Source organism: Carcharodon carcharias, chromosome 11 (genome assembly GCF_017639515.1).
Source record: "Carcharodon carcharias isolate sCarCar2 chromosome 11, sCarCar2.pri, whole genome shotgun sequence".
Classification (NCBI taxonomy): domain Eukaryota; kingdom Metazoa; phylum Chordata; class Chondrichthyes; order Lamniformes; family Lamnidae; genus Carcharodon; species Carcharodon carcharias.
This window is the reverse complement of record NC_054477.1, coordinates 5544452-5560161: the sequence shown is the minus strand read 5'-3', so window position 1 is coordinate 5560161 and position 15710 is coordinate 5544452. Positions and strand designations below refer to the sequence as shown.

At 47.0% G+C, this 15710-nt stretch overlaps 1 protein-coding gene across 1 annotated transcript; it reads left to right on the top strand.

Moving 5' to 3' along the window:
* Positions 1 to 270: 270 nt before the first annotated feature.
* Positions 271 to 9719, top strand: LOC121284262 (secreted frizzled-related protein 2-like). Its single transcript, XM_041199601.1, has 4 exons — positions 271 to 394; positions 5166 to 6077; positions 7220 to 7300; positions 9381 to 9719. Exons 2-4 carry the CDS (start codon positions 5519 to 5521, stop codon positions 9716 to 9718), a joined length of 978 nt encoding a protein of 325 aa, XP_041055535.1. The 5' UTR covers positions 271 to 394; positions 5166 to 5518; the 3' UTR covers position 9719.
* The last annotated feature ends 5991 nt before the right edge of the window (positions 9720 to 15710 follow it).

Here is a 15710-nt window from a genome sequence, read left to right as displayed (position 1 = left end):
CATCACCTTTGCTGAATTAAAATCATTCCTTCACATCAAACACGTAGAGCTCAGGTCTCGACCCCCACTCTCTCCAGCCCTGGCAAAGCACAAACTATTAAAGGACCTCAAGCAAAGCAAGACAATGGATGTCTGGCAGTTGGTCCGGAGCTGATGGAAGATTTATTATGTGGTAGTTTTAACTTGCACGCTAAATGACTCCCTCTTTCACAAAACCTCTAGGCTCTAACACAGTGTTGAGAGAGTCAGCAGCTGCCAAAAGCTGCAAATCCTGAGCTGTCAGCAGCTCCAGTACAAACTTGGAGAGAGCTGGAAACAGTGGAGAGCTGGAAGGGGAAAAGCTGGGGAGAGAACCTCAATCACTTGGTCAGCAAGAGGCCGAAAATTAAAACAGGTACAAGATCATGACCTGCAGGAGAGGTCATTAATGCTCGATCTCTGCCTCTCTCTTGGTTTCTCAGTTATTCCCTTTCTCTCTTTTTTCCTCCGTTTCTCTGTCACTCCTTTGCTGTTCCTTCCTCAGTAGTTTTTTCTTCTCTCTATCTACATGTTTCTGTCTCTCCCTTTGAGTCTCGTCCTCCTCTGTCCCCCTTCTCTCTGCCTTTCTCTCCCACTCTCTTTCCACTTCTCTCTTTTCTGTATTTTTCCCTATTGCCTTGCTCCTGTCTCTCTCTCTCTCTGTCTGTTTCTATTTCTTCATCTTTGTATCTCATTCTGTCTGTCTATCCCTCTCCCTCCCAGTCTCTTCCTCTCCTGGTCTCTCCCCCTTTCTGTCTCTACATCTTTCTGCCACTCTCTCTTGGACTCTCTGAATCTCCCTCTTTCTCTCTCCATCTCTCTCTTAGTCAACCTTTCTCTTTCACTGAAAAGAATGAAACTTTGGAAGTTTGAAACAGGGGATATTAGCCAAGGTTCTGCAGATACCAACCAATCAATAGCTGCAATTGTGTAAAGGGATTTTAATTTGTATCTAACCCTGTGCTGTACCTGCCCTGGGAGTGTTTGATGGGGACAGTGTAGAGGGAGCTTTACTCTGTATCTAACCCCATGCTGTCCCTGTCTAGGGAGTGTTTGATGGGGACAGTGTAGAGGCAGATTTTAAACTCCAGAGGTGAGAGTGACTGCCCTTCCATTAGGGAAGGAAATCTGCCATCCTCACCTGGTCTGGCCTACAAGTGTCTCCAGACCCACAGCAATGTGGTTGACTCTTAACTGCCCTCTGAAATGGCCTAACAAGCCACTCAGTTGTCTCAAACTGCTACAAAGTCACAAAAAAGGAATGAAACCGGACGGACCACCCAGCATCGACCTAGGCACCAATGGCAAACTCAGCCCTGTGAACCCCGCAAAGTCCTCCTTACTAACATCTAGGGGCTAATGTCAAAACTGGGAGAGCTGTCTCATAGACTAGTCAAGCAACAGCCTGACATAGTCATCCTCACGGAATCATATCTTACAGATAATGTTCCAGACACCACCATCACCATCGCTGGATTTGTCCCCTCCCACCAGCAGGACTGACCCAGCAGAGGTGGTGGCACAGTGGTATACAGTCGGGAGGGAGTTGCCCTGGGAGTCCTCAACATCGACTCTGGACTCCATGAAGTCTCATGGCATCAGGTCAAACATGGACAAGGAAACCTCCTGCTGATTACCACGTACCGCCCTCCCTCAGCTGATGAATCAGTGCTCCACCATGTTGAACATCACTTTGAGGAAGCACTGAGGGTGGCAAGGGCACAGAATGTACTCTGGGTGGGAGACTTCAATGTCCATCACCAAGAGTGGCTCAGTAGCACCACTACTGACCATGTTGGCCAAGTGCTAAAGGCTGCTATACTGGGTCTGCAGCAGGTGCTGAGGGAACCAACAAGAGGGAAAAACATACTTGACCTCATCCTCCCCAACCTGCCTGCCGCAGATGCATCTGTCCGTGACAGTATCAGTAGGAGTGACCACCGCACAGTCATTGTGGAGATGAAATCCCACTTTCACATTGAGGATACCCTCCATCGTGTTGTGTGGCACTACCACCGTGCTAAATGGGATAAATTTTGAACAGATATAGCCAGTCAAGACGGGGGCATCCAAGAGGTGCTGTGGGCCATCAGCAGCAACAGAATTGTACTCGAACACAATCTGTAACCTCATGGCCTGGCATGTCCTCCCACTCTAGCATTACCATCAAGCCAGGGGATCAACCTTGGTTCAATGAAGAGTGCAGGAGGGCATGCCAGGAGCAGCACCAAGCATACCTAAAAATGAGGTGTCAACCTGGTGAAGCTACAGTGCAGGGCTACTCATGTGCCAAACAGCACAAGCAGCAAGTGATAGACAGAGCTAAGCGATCTCACAACCACCGTATCAGATCTAAGCTCTGTGGTCTCATCACATCCAGTCGTGAATGGTGATGGACAATTAAACAACTCACTGGAGGAGGAAGCTCCACAAATATCCCTATCCTCAATGATGGGGGAGCCCAGCACATCAGTGCAAAAGATAAGGCAGAAGCATTTGCTACAATCTTCAGCCAGATGTGATGGATGGATGATCCATCTCGGCCTAATCCGGAGGTCCCCAACATCACAGATGCCAGAGTTCAGCCATTTTGATTCACTCCACGTGATATTGAGAAATGGCTGAAGGCACTGGATACTGCAAAGGCTATGGGCCCTGACAATATTCTGGCAATAGTACTGAAGACTGGTGCTCCAGAACTTGCTGTGCCCCTAGCCAAGCTGTTCCAGTACAGCTACAACACTGGCATTTAACCGGCTATGTGGAAAATTGTCCATTGTCCTGTACACAAAAAGCAGGACAAATCCAAATGAGCCAATTACTCTACTCTCGATCATCAGTAAAGTAATGGAAGGGACCATCAAGTGTAATCAAGCGGCACTTGCTTAGAAATAATCTGCTTGCTGACGCTCAGTTTGGGCTCTGCCAGGGCCACTCAGCTCCTGACCTCATTACAGCCTTGGTTCAAACATGTGTCATGAAGCTATTAATGTATATAATATTATGGAAAATATTTTTCTTTTAAAATAGAGGTTTAGTCTGTGGGTGTGTCTTAATTGGATTAAAGACAGCTAGTCTGGGTGTTTTGATATGTGCCAGTTTGAGATGTAAACAGAGAGGTAGAGTGCATTTGCATTTTTTGAATAAAGCATTCAAGAAGTGGGGTGAAAACTTGATGCTTTTCAAGCAGATACTAAGCAATATGTTTATATTACTGATAAAATTGGTACAATGAAAGGGGTTTCATTGCTAAAAGGTGAAGTTCAAAGAGAATGGTGAGACAATGAGAGTGGTGGTAGGTATAACTTCAGTAGTAGGTGTATAGAGCAGAGGCAATGTGAGATCAAAAGGCAGCTGGAAACCTCCAACACAATGAAAGGAACCTCATTTTGAATTTGTAAGGTGAAAATGCTTTGCCTGGTGTTTGGTTAAGTCTATGGGTTGCTGTTGCCTTAATGAAGATTAGTTTGGGAATTTATTATAAATTATGATAATGGTAATTTGTAGCCATTTGTATATATTTTAACCTGTATAATTAATAAAATGTTTTATTTAGTTTAATGTAAAACCTTAAGAACTAGTGGTCTGATTCCTGAACTTAGAGTCGCATCTCAAACATAATACTTAAAAATTATAGGTTATGACAGTTGTTTAAAGTTTCCTTCTGTGATTTTTAAAAATAACTCCACTTTACCAACTGCATCGGTCATAACACATGGACAAAAGAGCTGAGCTCCCGAGGTGAGGTGAGAGTGACTGCCCTTGACATCAAGGCAGCATTTGACCGAGTGTGGCATCAAGGAGCCCTAGCAAAACTGGAGTCAATGGGAATCGGGGGGAAAATTCTCCACTGATTGGAGTTATACCCAGCACAAAGGAAGATGGTTGTGGTTGTTGGAGGTCAGTCATCTCAGCTCCAGGACATCACTGCAGGAGTTCCTCAGGGTAGTGTCCTCGGCCTAACCATATTCAGCTGCTTCATCAATGACCTTCCTTCCATCATGAGGTCAGAAGTGAGGATCACTGACGATAGCACAATGTTCAGCACCATTCATGACTCCTCAGATACTGAAGCAGTCCATGTCCAAATGCAGCAAGACCTGGACAATATCCAGGCTTGGGCTGACAAGTGGCAACTAACATTCGCACCACACAAGTATCAGGCAATGACCATCTCCAACAAGAGAGAACCTAACCATCGCCCCTTGATGTTCAATGCCATTACCATCGCTGAATCGCCCACTATCAATATCGTGGGGCTACCATTGACCAGAAACTGAACTGATCTAACCATATAAGTACTGTGGCTTCAAGAGCAGGTCAGAGACTAGGAATCCTGCAGTGAGTAACTCACCTCCTGACTCCCCAAAGCCTGTCCACCATCTACAAGGCACAAGTCAGGAGTGTGATGGAGTACTCCCCATTTGCCTGGATGAGTGCAGCTCCCACAACACTCAAGAAGCTCAACACCATCCAGGACGAAACAGCCCGCTTAATTGGCACCCCACCCACCAACATTCACTCCCTCTACCACTGAAGCACAGTAGCAGCAGTGTGTACCATCTACAAGATGCACTGCAGGAATTCACCAAGGCTCCTTAGGCAGCATCTTCCAAACCCACAACCATTACCATCTAGAAGGACAAGGGCAGCAAATATATGGGAATACCACCACCTGGAAGTTCTCCTCCAAGCCACTTACCATCCTGACTTGGAAATATATCACCGTTCCTTCACTGTCGCTGGGTCAAAATCCTGGAACTCCCTCCCTAACAGCACTGTGGGTGTACCTACACCACATGGACTGCAGCGGTTCAAAAAGGCAGCTCACCACCACCTTCTCAAGGGCTATTAGGGATGGGCAATAAATTTCGGTCCAGCCAGCGACGCCCATATCCCATGAATGCATTTTAAAAATCTTTGTATGTAACCCCGTGGTGTATCTGTCCTGGAAGTGTTTGATGGGGACAGTGTAGAGGGAGTTTTACTCTGTATCTCTCTCTGGTCAGTGAAGTGTTCTTTTTGTGATATTGAAATCCTTAGTCTTATTTACTTACAGAATGAGAGGTGAATGTGGGACTGGCTGACTGAAGGTTTTGCTGATCGGGAAAGCTTCGGCCAGTGAAAGAATTTATTCTCATTTGCAGGATCCAGTGAGGAGAGAGGGAGAGATCTCCTGAGAGTGAATGAGCTGCTGAAGACTGAGGACAATCAAGGGCTCATTGTCTCTGGACCTTGGAGTGAAAGAGCGAGTTTGTGTGATGCTCAGAAGCTCTCCCTGACACTGTCCAAAACTCAGACTCATGACTGGACAAACCATCCAAAGTTGAAGACTTTGACTTGATCCCTTTGACCTGTAGCCTTTGACCTGTTCCTCCAAGACCATCAGTTGTCTTCAAGCTGAGGAAGACATTTTTGGGCCAGCAAAAAATTTTGTGCTCCCTACAACAATCTTTAATCCAGGGGTAGTTTACTGATTGGTCAATAAGGAAGTCAAACAATGCCCATATTTTTGTCCACACTACCCCTTGATTGGTTGGAGAAAGGACCATCATTGATCAGCCTGAGGATTCTTATGTTTCTCCTCCTGCCCAATTGCTCGGTTCAAAAACTCCACCCCCTTGACGTTGAAGGGACCAGTTTTGGCCTAGGATCCTCAGAATTTGGGCGAACCAACTGCAAGCCCATCCCCCAAACCATGGCTCTGTGCCACGGGGTTGGGTACAGTGAGATGAGGCTGCCCAACCTCCTGGGACATGAGACCATGAAGGAGGTCCTGCAGCAAGCTGGCTCCTGGGTTCCTCTGCTCAATAAGCAGTGTCACTCCGACACCAGGAAATTCCTCTGCTCCCTCTTCGCTCCTGTGTGCCTCAGCGAATTGTACGAGTCAATCCAGCCTTGCCGGTCCCTGTGCCAGGCAGTCAGGGATAGCTGTACCCCTGTGATGTCTGCCTTTGGCTTCCCTTGGCCAGACATGCTGGATTGTAACCGTTTCCCAGTGGACAATGACCTTTGCATCCCGTCTGCCACCTCAGAGGAGGAGAGAGTCCAACAGGAAGGTGAGTAACTCTTCACTTGCTTATTAGTTCTGACAAAAGAACATCAGCCTGAAACATTATCTCTGTCTCTCTCCATGGATACTGCCTGACCTGCTGAATATTTCCAACCTTTTTCTCTTTAAAATAGTTAACAAGGGATCCTGGGCTTTATAAATAGAGGCCGAGAGTAAAAAAGTAAGAAAGTCATGGTGAACCTTTATAAAACACTGGTCAGTCACTAGCTGGAATATTGTGTCCAATTCTGGGTGCCACATTTTAGGAAGGATGTGAAGATTTTAGAGGGAGTACAGAGGAGATTTACTTGGATGTTACTGAAAAGAAAGACTTGTTGTTGAAGCTTTTCACTTTGTACTCACCGGGACAAATGCAAGAATGCCAAATTTCAAACAATCACAACAACTTATGCTGCAGGAGAGAAGGGTCTTGATTGGCTGGGTCGGCGCTGATTGGCCGAGGTATTGCCATGGTGAAAGCAAGGGGGAAACTACAGGTTCCCTGAGCTCCTGGGTAATTCAAAAAAGGTGCAAGGCTTGAACATATTCCTATTGTTTGCAGAGATTGGGTCCCTGTGCATGAGTGTATGTCACCTGTAGCGAGTGTAAATAAGCCTCGTTACAGGCTCGACTGATTATCCTAAATAGGTTGTTAGTGTAGCTATTAGCACACTCGGGATTGTTCACCAAGTGCTGTCCAATCACAGAATCACATGTAACAGTAGATGTCTTGTTTGGGTTTTGCAAGTTTGGTCTGGTTGGGTATGGTTTGTCCTCTGCCTTTTATGAACAACCAAAGGGACGTGCTAGTTGATTCATCAGCCAATACTAGAATTATATTCTAGGTGGTGAAGGTTGAAGGTTTGGGAGGTGCTGTTGAAGAAGCCTTGGCAAGCTGCTGCAATTGTCTGAGTTTTACACCAGTGTCATTGTCTCTTAACTGTTCTCTGAAGTGGTCTAGTCAGGTGAAACCTGCTCCCAACCGCAGATAGATTTATCTGATTACTGGAACCACACTTGAAGATGGAGAGGATGTTGAGTTCTCAGCTTCTGGATGATGGGGCAAAGGTCACTGAATGACCGTTCCCCCGGACAGGAGGGTGAGTCAATACATAAATCGCATTTATCTGAAGCGGTTTTATATTTCAGAATCAAAGATCTGTGATGCCTGCAAACCTGAAGGAGAAACTGAGAGCGACATTCTCGAACATTTCTGCAAAAATGATTTTGGTAAGATTCGGCTAAAGGCTGAGGGGTTTTCCCTCAGCAAGGGAGAGAGTGTTTGATGAGACGATTTCAAATTGCATTTAGATAGCGCCTTTAACATAGTTAAACATCCCAGGGTGATTCACAGGAGCGTGAACAAACGAACTTTGACACTGAGCTACATGAGGAGACATGAGGAGAGCTGGTCAAAAGTCTGGTCCAGAAGTTAGGTTTTATGAAGAGTCTTTGAGGAGGAGAGTGAGTGGGAGAGAGAGGCGGAGGGGTCTATAGGGAGGGAATTCTGCAGCTTAGGATCTCAGCCACTGAAGGCACGTCTGCCATTATTGGAACAATTAAAATTAGGGATGCTCAAGAGGCCAGAATTGGAGAAGTGCAGAGATCTCAGAGGGTTATGGGGCTAGAGGAAAATCCGGAGATTGGGAGGGGCGAGGCCATAGAGGGATTTGAAAACAGGGATGAGAATTTTATTATCAAGAGCTAAGATGTACAGAATGGCCTGTCAACTGGGACAATCAGAGCAGTGTCAGTTGTGCCTCAGCAGACAGCTCTCTTGCATCTGAATCAATGTCATGGGAGCAAGTCCTTCTCCAGAGATTTGAGCACGTATTTTAGGTTGATGCTCCAAGTGTAGTCCTGAGCCGGTGCTGCACTATCGGTGGGTATTAACGGAGGGAGCACTGCACTGTCAGAGGGTAACTATGGAGGGAGCACTGCACTGTTGGAGGGTCAGTACTGAGGAAGTGCTGCACTGTCGGAGGGTCAGTACTGAGGGAGTGCTGCACTGTCGGAGGGTCAGTACTGAGGGAATGCTGCACTGTAAGAGGGTCAGTACTGAGGGAGCGCTGCACTGTCAGAGGGTCAGTACTGAGGGAGTGCTGCACTGTCGGAGGGTCAGTACTGAGGAAGTGCTGCACTGTCAGAGGGTCAGTACTGAGGGAGTGCTGCACTGTCAGAGGGTCAGTACTGAGGAAGTGCTGCACTGTCAGAGGGTCAGTACTGAGGGAGTGCTACACTGTCAGAGGGTCAGTACTGAGGGAGCGCTGCACTGTCAGAGGGTCAATACTGAGAGAGTGCTGCACTGTCGGTGGGTCAGTACTGAAGGAGTGCTGCACTGTCAGAGGGTCAGTACTGAGGGAGTGCTGCACTGTCAGAGGGTCAGTATTGAGGGAGTGCTGCACTGTCGGAGGGTCAATACTGAGGGAGTGCTGCACTGTCGGAGGGTCAGTACTGAGGGAGTGCTGCACTGTCGGAGGGTAACTACTGAGGGAGTGCTGCCCTGTCGGAGGGTCAGTACTAAGGGAGTGCTGCACTGTCAGAGGGTCAGTACTGAGGGAGTGCTGCACTGTCAGTGGGTAACTACTGAGGGAGTGCTGCACTGTCAGAGGGTCAGTACTGAGGGAGTGCTGCACTGTCAGTGGGTAACTACTGAGGGAGTGCTGCCCTGTCAGAGGGTCAGTACTAAGGGAGTGCTGCACTGTAAGAGGGTCAGTACTGAGGGAGTGCTGCACTGTCGGTGGGTAACTACTGAGGGAGTGCTGCATTGTCAGAGGGTCAGTACTGGAGGAGTGCTGCACTGTTAGAGGGTCAGTACTGAGGGAGTGCTGCACTGTCAGTGGGTAACTACTGAGGGAGTGCTGCACTGTCAGAGGGTCAGGACTGAGGGAGTGCTACACTGTCAGAGGGTCAGGACTGAGGGAGTGCTGCACCTTTGGTGATGTCTTCTCATGGATGAGATGTTAAACTGAGGCCCTAGCTGCCCTGTTAAGTGGATGTAAGTGATCCCATGATGATTATTTTGAAGAAGAACAGAGGTATTCTCCCTGGTGTCCTGAGCAATATTGATCCCTGTACCAACATCATTAAGACATATTATTTGGTCATTATCACATCTTATGGTGCGCAATTTGTTTGCAATGATTTGTATATTACAGTACGCTGACACTTTAAAAAAATGCTTCATTGATTGGGAATCGCTTTGGGATGTCCTGAGATGGTGAAAGGTGTTATAGAAATGGGAGTACTTCAATTTACTCCTCTCTCTCTTGTTCTTTTTTCTTCTTGGGTGTCCTCTGGCTCGTCACAGTGCTGAAGATGAAAGTAAAAGAAATCTTGTACCTGGATGGAGATGCCAAGATCATTCCGGACGGCCGGGGCAGGGTTCTGTATGGGTTGGAGGGTTGGGCTGCGAGTGGCGAGGTGGAGATGGAGCTGTGGCTGGCTGGAGGTTCCCACTGTACTTGTGATGAGCTGAGGGACCTGACCTCCTCCTACCTGCTGATGGGGAGGAAGCAGGGTGAAGGGAGGCTGCTCATCACCAGCGTGAGGCACTGGCGAGGAGGCAAACGGGACCTCCGGAGGATGAGTCGAAGTTTCAAGAGAGCTCGCTGCCATAAGCTGGCAGCTATGGGGGCTGATCAATAAATAACCGCACCCCCACCCCCCCACCCCCACCCCCAGCACCTCCTCCTGCCTGCGTGCTTCTGTTTCTGCTATTTTGACATCCAGTTGGTGTGGAACACTCCATGTTCTTCCATAAATCCCAATGCCTGTGGTCAACAGGGTCAGGATACATCAACAATCTGTCCCATCTCCTGAAGCTCCTCCCCGAGAGTGATTTGAGAACATAACCCAGCACAAGACTCCCAGAGTAGTACTGAGGGAGTGCCGCATTGTCAGAGGGTCAGTACAGAGGGAGTGCCGCATTGTCAGAGGGTCAGTACAGAGGGAGTGCTGCACTGTCAGAGGGTCAGTACTGAGGGAGTGCCGCATTGTCAGAGGGTCAGTACAGAGGGAGTGCTGCACTGTCAGAGGGTCAGTACAGAGGGAGTGCTGCACTGTCAGAGGGTCAGTACTGAGGGAGTGCCGCATTGTCAGATGGTCAGTACAGAGGGAGTGCTGCACTGTCAGAGGGTCAGTACTGAGGGAGTGCCGCATTGTCAGAGGGTCAGTACTGAGGGAGTGTCGCATTGTCAGAGGGTCAGTACTGAGGGAGTGCTGCACTGTCAGAGGTGTCATCTCTCAGATGAGATGTTAATCCAAGCTTCCTTCTGACCTCTCAGGCTAATATAAAAGATCCCATGGCTGCTATTTTGAAGAAGAGCAGGAGAATTCTCGTCTTGTCCTGGCCAATGCTGATCCCTCAATCAACATCAGAAAAACAGATTATCTGGCGCTTATCATATTGCTGGTCTTTGGGGTCTTGCTGTGCACAAATTGGCTGTTGCACTTTGTTCTTTACAACAACTTTAAACATCTGTAAAGCACTTTGGGGTGCCCTGAGATTGTGAAAGGTGTTACAGAAATGTAAATTTGTTTTACAGTACTGAGGGAGTCCCACAGTGTCTGTGGTGCCAGTGTCTTCGGGATCAAATGCCAAACCCCAAGCAGATACTCTGTCTTTTGTGGTGTTAATTGAGGGATAAATATTGGCCTGGACCCCTGCTCTTCTTCGAAATAGTGCCACAGGATCTTTTAGTCCACCTGAGGGAGCAGATGAGGCCTCATCCCATCTGAGAGACAGCACCTCTGCTGGTGCAGCACTCTCTCAGTACTGCACTGGAAGTATTAGGCTGGGCGTGGTGCACAAGTCTCTAGAGTAGGACCTGAACCCACAACTTTCTGCCTCTGATGTGAGTGTCATTTCCCATGGCCATCAGTGCCGACGATTCTGGGCCCAGCGATACTGATCTCCTTGTCCGCATTCCTATATGGCAGAGCTGGGATTGGAATTCCTGAATCCCCGGGACAAATTGGGAGGGTGAGATAAAGAGAGGTGTGTCACAATGTGAGAGAAAGAGAAGATGATGACGAGTGACACTGGGATTGTGAGAACTCGTGATTATCTCCTCTAGATCTGGACAGCTCTGGGGTATGTGTGCGCAAAACCAACACAGATCCCGGCGTCTGCGGCTCATTTTAACATTTACAGCAACATAAATACAGGATGTTTGTTCAAAAGCACAGGAGTGTGTTCCACGCCAAGGGAGCTCCTGCTCTCTCACTATCACCTGTCAACCTATTCTCATGTATTTATCATTGCAAGGCTTTTTTTGTTTTTTTTTTTAAATTCTGTCTCATCCTGCATTCTTACAACCTTCTCTGCCAAGGAATAGTGACATTGTCCACATCAGGAGCTTGTTTCGGTTTCTCTGAATTGATGCGATGTTTGTTGCTGTTAAGCTGAGAGTCCATTGGCGTTCTCACCAGAAACTCTGCAGGCAACGGTGTACCTTTCAGCTAAAATAAACTCTAAGATTGGACGATAAAGTTTGCTTCATATTTCCTGTTGTGGTGTGCTACCGTACCATTAATCAGCAAATACTGTAACGTTACCGATTAAATGATTACTTAATTCCAGTTAAAAATAAACTTTCTCAAACCTGTGAGTATGTTGCATGTTGCTTGCTACAGTCAGGAAAACATGGATTAAATATGCATCATTGAACACATTATATAATGAATCATTAAATTCTTCCAGTTCAGGATGAGACCATTCAGTCCCTTCAGCTTGTGCTGGCTCTTTGAAAGTATCATTCAATTAGTCCCACTCCCTTTCTCTTTCCCCACAGCCCTGCAAATTTACACATATAAAGTTCCAATCCCCTTTTGAAAGTTATGTTGAATCTGCTTCCAAAGCCATATATCTGAAATAAATTCTCCTCCTTTCCCACTTAGGTTCTATTTAGCTCGATTCTCTGTCCAGTTCTGGGCCACGGTTTAAAATAAACAAAACGCCGGCTCCCCAGTTCACCTGGCTCAGTAACACTCAACCGAGTCAGACATTTCAGGGTCAACAGCTTCAGAGGCCGTGTCTCCAACTTTCCCAGAGTAGCGAGTTCAGCAAAACCATTTTAAACAGGCGACTTGTGTGTGTGTGTTTCTCTGGTTTCTGCTGTGCTCCCAGTGGCTCTAACAAGGCCCTTGGGGGAGGAACTTGGCTTCAGCACCGAGTCAGGCTGAAGTTGTTAAATTTAATCAGCTTTAGGTAAATTCTGGAGCTAATTATTGTTGAACAGTTTGTTCCCCCTGTGCATTTCATGTGCAGCCTTGACAGCTTAATTATACTTTTATTAAATAACCAGGAGAACCTCTAGGATTTTAGTCTCTTGTTTTTATTCATTCAAAATACTTTGGAGCGAATTCAATTCCCAATTTAGATAATTCACCAATGTTAGCTAAGTTTAAAATCCCACAATGGATACATATGCTGCTGAGACACACAGACTGTATCAGGTTCCAGCTCTGATCTGTGTTGACTAGAACAAGCATAGTGGTAATGTTACTGGAACAGTAATCCAGAGGTCTGGCCCTAATGTTTAAGACCCATGGGTTCAAATCCCACCACAGCAGCTGGTGGAACTTAAATTCAATTAAGTAATGAATCTAGAAGACAAAGCTAGTCTCAGACTGGAGAAGTCGGGACTGTTCTCCTTGGAGGAGCGGAGGCCGAGAAGAGATTTGATAGAGATATTCAAAATATCGAGGCATCTGGATGGAGTGGATGGGGAGAAACTGTTCCCGCTTGTGAAAGGGATTGGCAAAAGGAGCAAAAGCAATTTTGAAGAGAAACATGTTTATGCAGTGAGTGGTTAGGGTTTGGAATGCACTCGCTGAGAGTGTTGGTTGGGGGGAGGTTTAATGAAAGCATTCAGAAGGAAATTAGGCTGCTATCTGAAAAAGAAGAATGTGCAGAGTTATGGGGTACAGGCAGGAAAAATGGCAGTAATTGAAATGCTCCTTCGGAGAACCAGTCCGGACAGGATAGTGGGGAGTTGGGTTGGGGGATGTGGATGGTCAGTTTGAGTGATTGAGGTCAGTCATATAGCTACCCAGGAGTTAGGCCAGGCTTATTCCTGACTAACATTCCCTGGGTAACAATCCAGGTAAGTGACTCCACTCTAACTCAGAGTTGGAGGATTTTCATTGTGTCCCAGGAAGCAGGGGAATTGCCCACTGGAAGTTCAAACTTCCAGGACAATTCACATGAAGTCCTTGTGCTGGGACTACCTCTCAGCTCCTGACCTCCTTACAGCCTTGGTTTAAACATGGACAAAAGAGCTGAGCTCCCAAGGTGAGGTGAGAGTGACTGCCCTTGACATCAAGGCAGCATTTGACCAAGTGTGTCATCAAGGAGCCCTAGCAAAACTGGAGTCAATGGGATCGGGGGAAAACTCTCCGCTGGCTGGAGTCATACCTAGCACAAAGGAAGATGGTTGTGGTTGTTAGAGATCAATCACCTCAGTCCTAGGACATCACTGCAGGAGTTCCTCAGGGTAGTGTCCTAGGCTAGCAGCTCAGAAGTGGGGATGTTCGCTGATGATTGCACAATGTTCAGCACCATTCGTGACTCCTCAGATACTGAAACAGTCTATGTCCAAATGCAGCAAATCCTGGACAACATTCAGACTTAGGCTGATAAGTGGCAAGTAACATGCCACCTCCCCTTGGCATTTAATGGCATTAGCATCACTGAATCCTCCAATATCTACACCTGAGTCTTACCATTGACCAGAAACTGAACTGGACTAGCCATAAAACTACACTGGCTACAAGTGCAGGTCAGAGGCTGGGAATTCTGCAGCGAGTAACTCAACTCCTGACTCCCCAAAGTCTGTCCACCATCTACAAGGCACAAGTCAGGAGAGTGAGGGAATACTCTCCACTTGCCCGGATGATTGTGGCACCAACATCCAGGACAAAGGAGCCCGCTTGATTGGCACCCCATCTGCAAACACTGACTCCTTCCACCACTGATGCACAGTGGCAGCAATTTGTACCATCTACAAGATGCACTGCAGCAAATCAACAAGGTTCTTTCAATAGCATCTTTCAAACCAGTGACCTCTATCTGCTAGAAGGACAAGGGCAGCAGATGCACCACCACCTGGAAGTTCCCTTTCAAGCCACACACCATCCTGACTTGGAAATATATCACCATTCCTTCACTGTCGCTAGATCAAAATCCTGGAACTCCCTCCCTAACAGCACTGTGGATGTACCTACACTGCATGGACTGCAGCGGTTCAAGAAGGCAGCTCACCACCAGCTTCTCAAGGGAAATTAGGGATGGGCAATAAATTCTGGCCCAGCCAGTGACGCCTGCATCTCGCGAACAAATGAAAAGAAATTTGCTGGTGCCGGCTTGGCAAGGGGTTGGGGAGGATTCAGAAACAGAAATGTGTGGATGTAAATATCAGGGAAGGATTGACCAATTGGGTCTCTTCTCTCTTGGAAAAAGAAGGATGAGGGGTGGTCTAATAGAGGTCTTTAAAATGATAAAAAGGTTTTGATAGAGTGGATACAGAGCGAAGGTTTCCTCTTGTGGGGCCATAAACGAGAAGCCATTAATATAAGATAATCACCAAGAAATCCAGTAAGGAATTCAGGAAAAACTTCTTTACCCAGAGAGAATGTGGAACTCGCTACCACAGAGAGTGGGTGAAGTAAATATTATAGGCACATCGAAGAGGAAACTAGACAAGCATATGAGAAAGAAGAGAATAGAAAGTCGCGATGACAGATGTAGATGAGAAAAGATGGGAGAAAGCCTGAGTGGAGCATAAATGCTGGCATTGACAGGTTGGGCCGAATGGCCTTCTTCTGCAACGTATATCCTATGTAATCATATTTGTAATTCTATTCTAGGATTTCTCTCAACCATGACTCAGTGGGTAGCACTGGCAACTCTGAGTCAGAATGTTGTGGATTCAACGTCCACGCCAGGGACTTAAGCATAATTCAGCCCAACACCAGTGCCAGAACTGAGGGAGCTCTGCGCTGTCAGAGCTGCCTTGCTTCGGGTGAGTTGTTAAACCAAGGCCCCACTTACTTTTTGAAGCGTGGTCACTGTTGTAATGTAGGAAATACGGCAGCCAATTTGCGCGCAGCAAGATCCCACAAACAGCAACGTGCAAATGACTGGATTATCTGCTTAATGGGCCAAGGTCATGGCAGAGAATTCCCCTGCTCTTCTTATGAAATAGTGGCTGTGGGATCTTTTTACAACCTCCTGGTGGGGCAGACAGCATCATGGTTTAATATCTCATCTGAAAAACGGCAGCTCTTGACAGTGCAGCACTCCCTCCTTGTGGCCTCTCCAAGTGGATCTGCCAATTAGCACCAATTGTGTTATTCACGGTTTTACCCTGTCGAGTCACTTTGAAAAGTGCAGACAGTGCAGAAAGAGAAAGAGAGAGAGAGAGAACGACAGAAAGAATGAAAGAGAGAAAAAAAGACACAGAGCAACAGACGCAGATTGGTGAGAAAGTATGAAAGAGAGGAAAGGACAAAATGAGGTGATAAACAAAAAGAGAGGAGGATAGAAAGAGAGAGAGCTGGAGCAATAGTGTGAGAGAACAAGAGTGACAGGGAAAGAGAGAGTGAGGGAAAGTTAGAGAGAGCAAGTAAGAGAGAT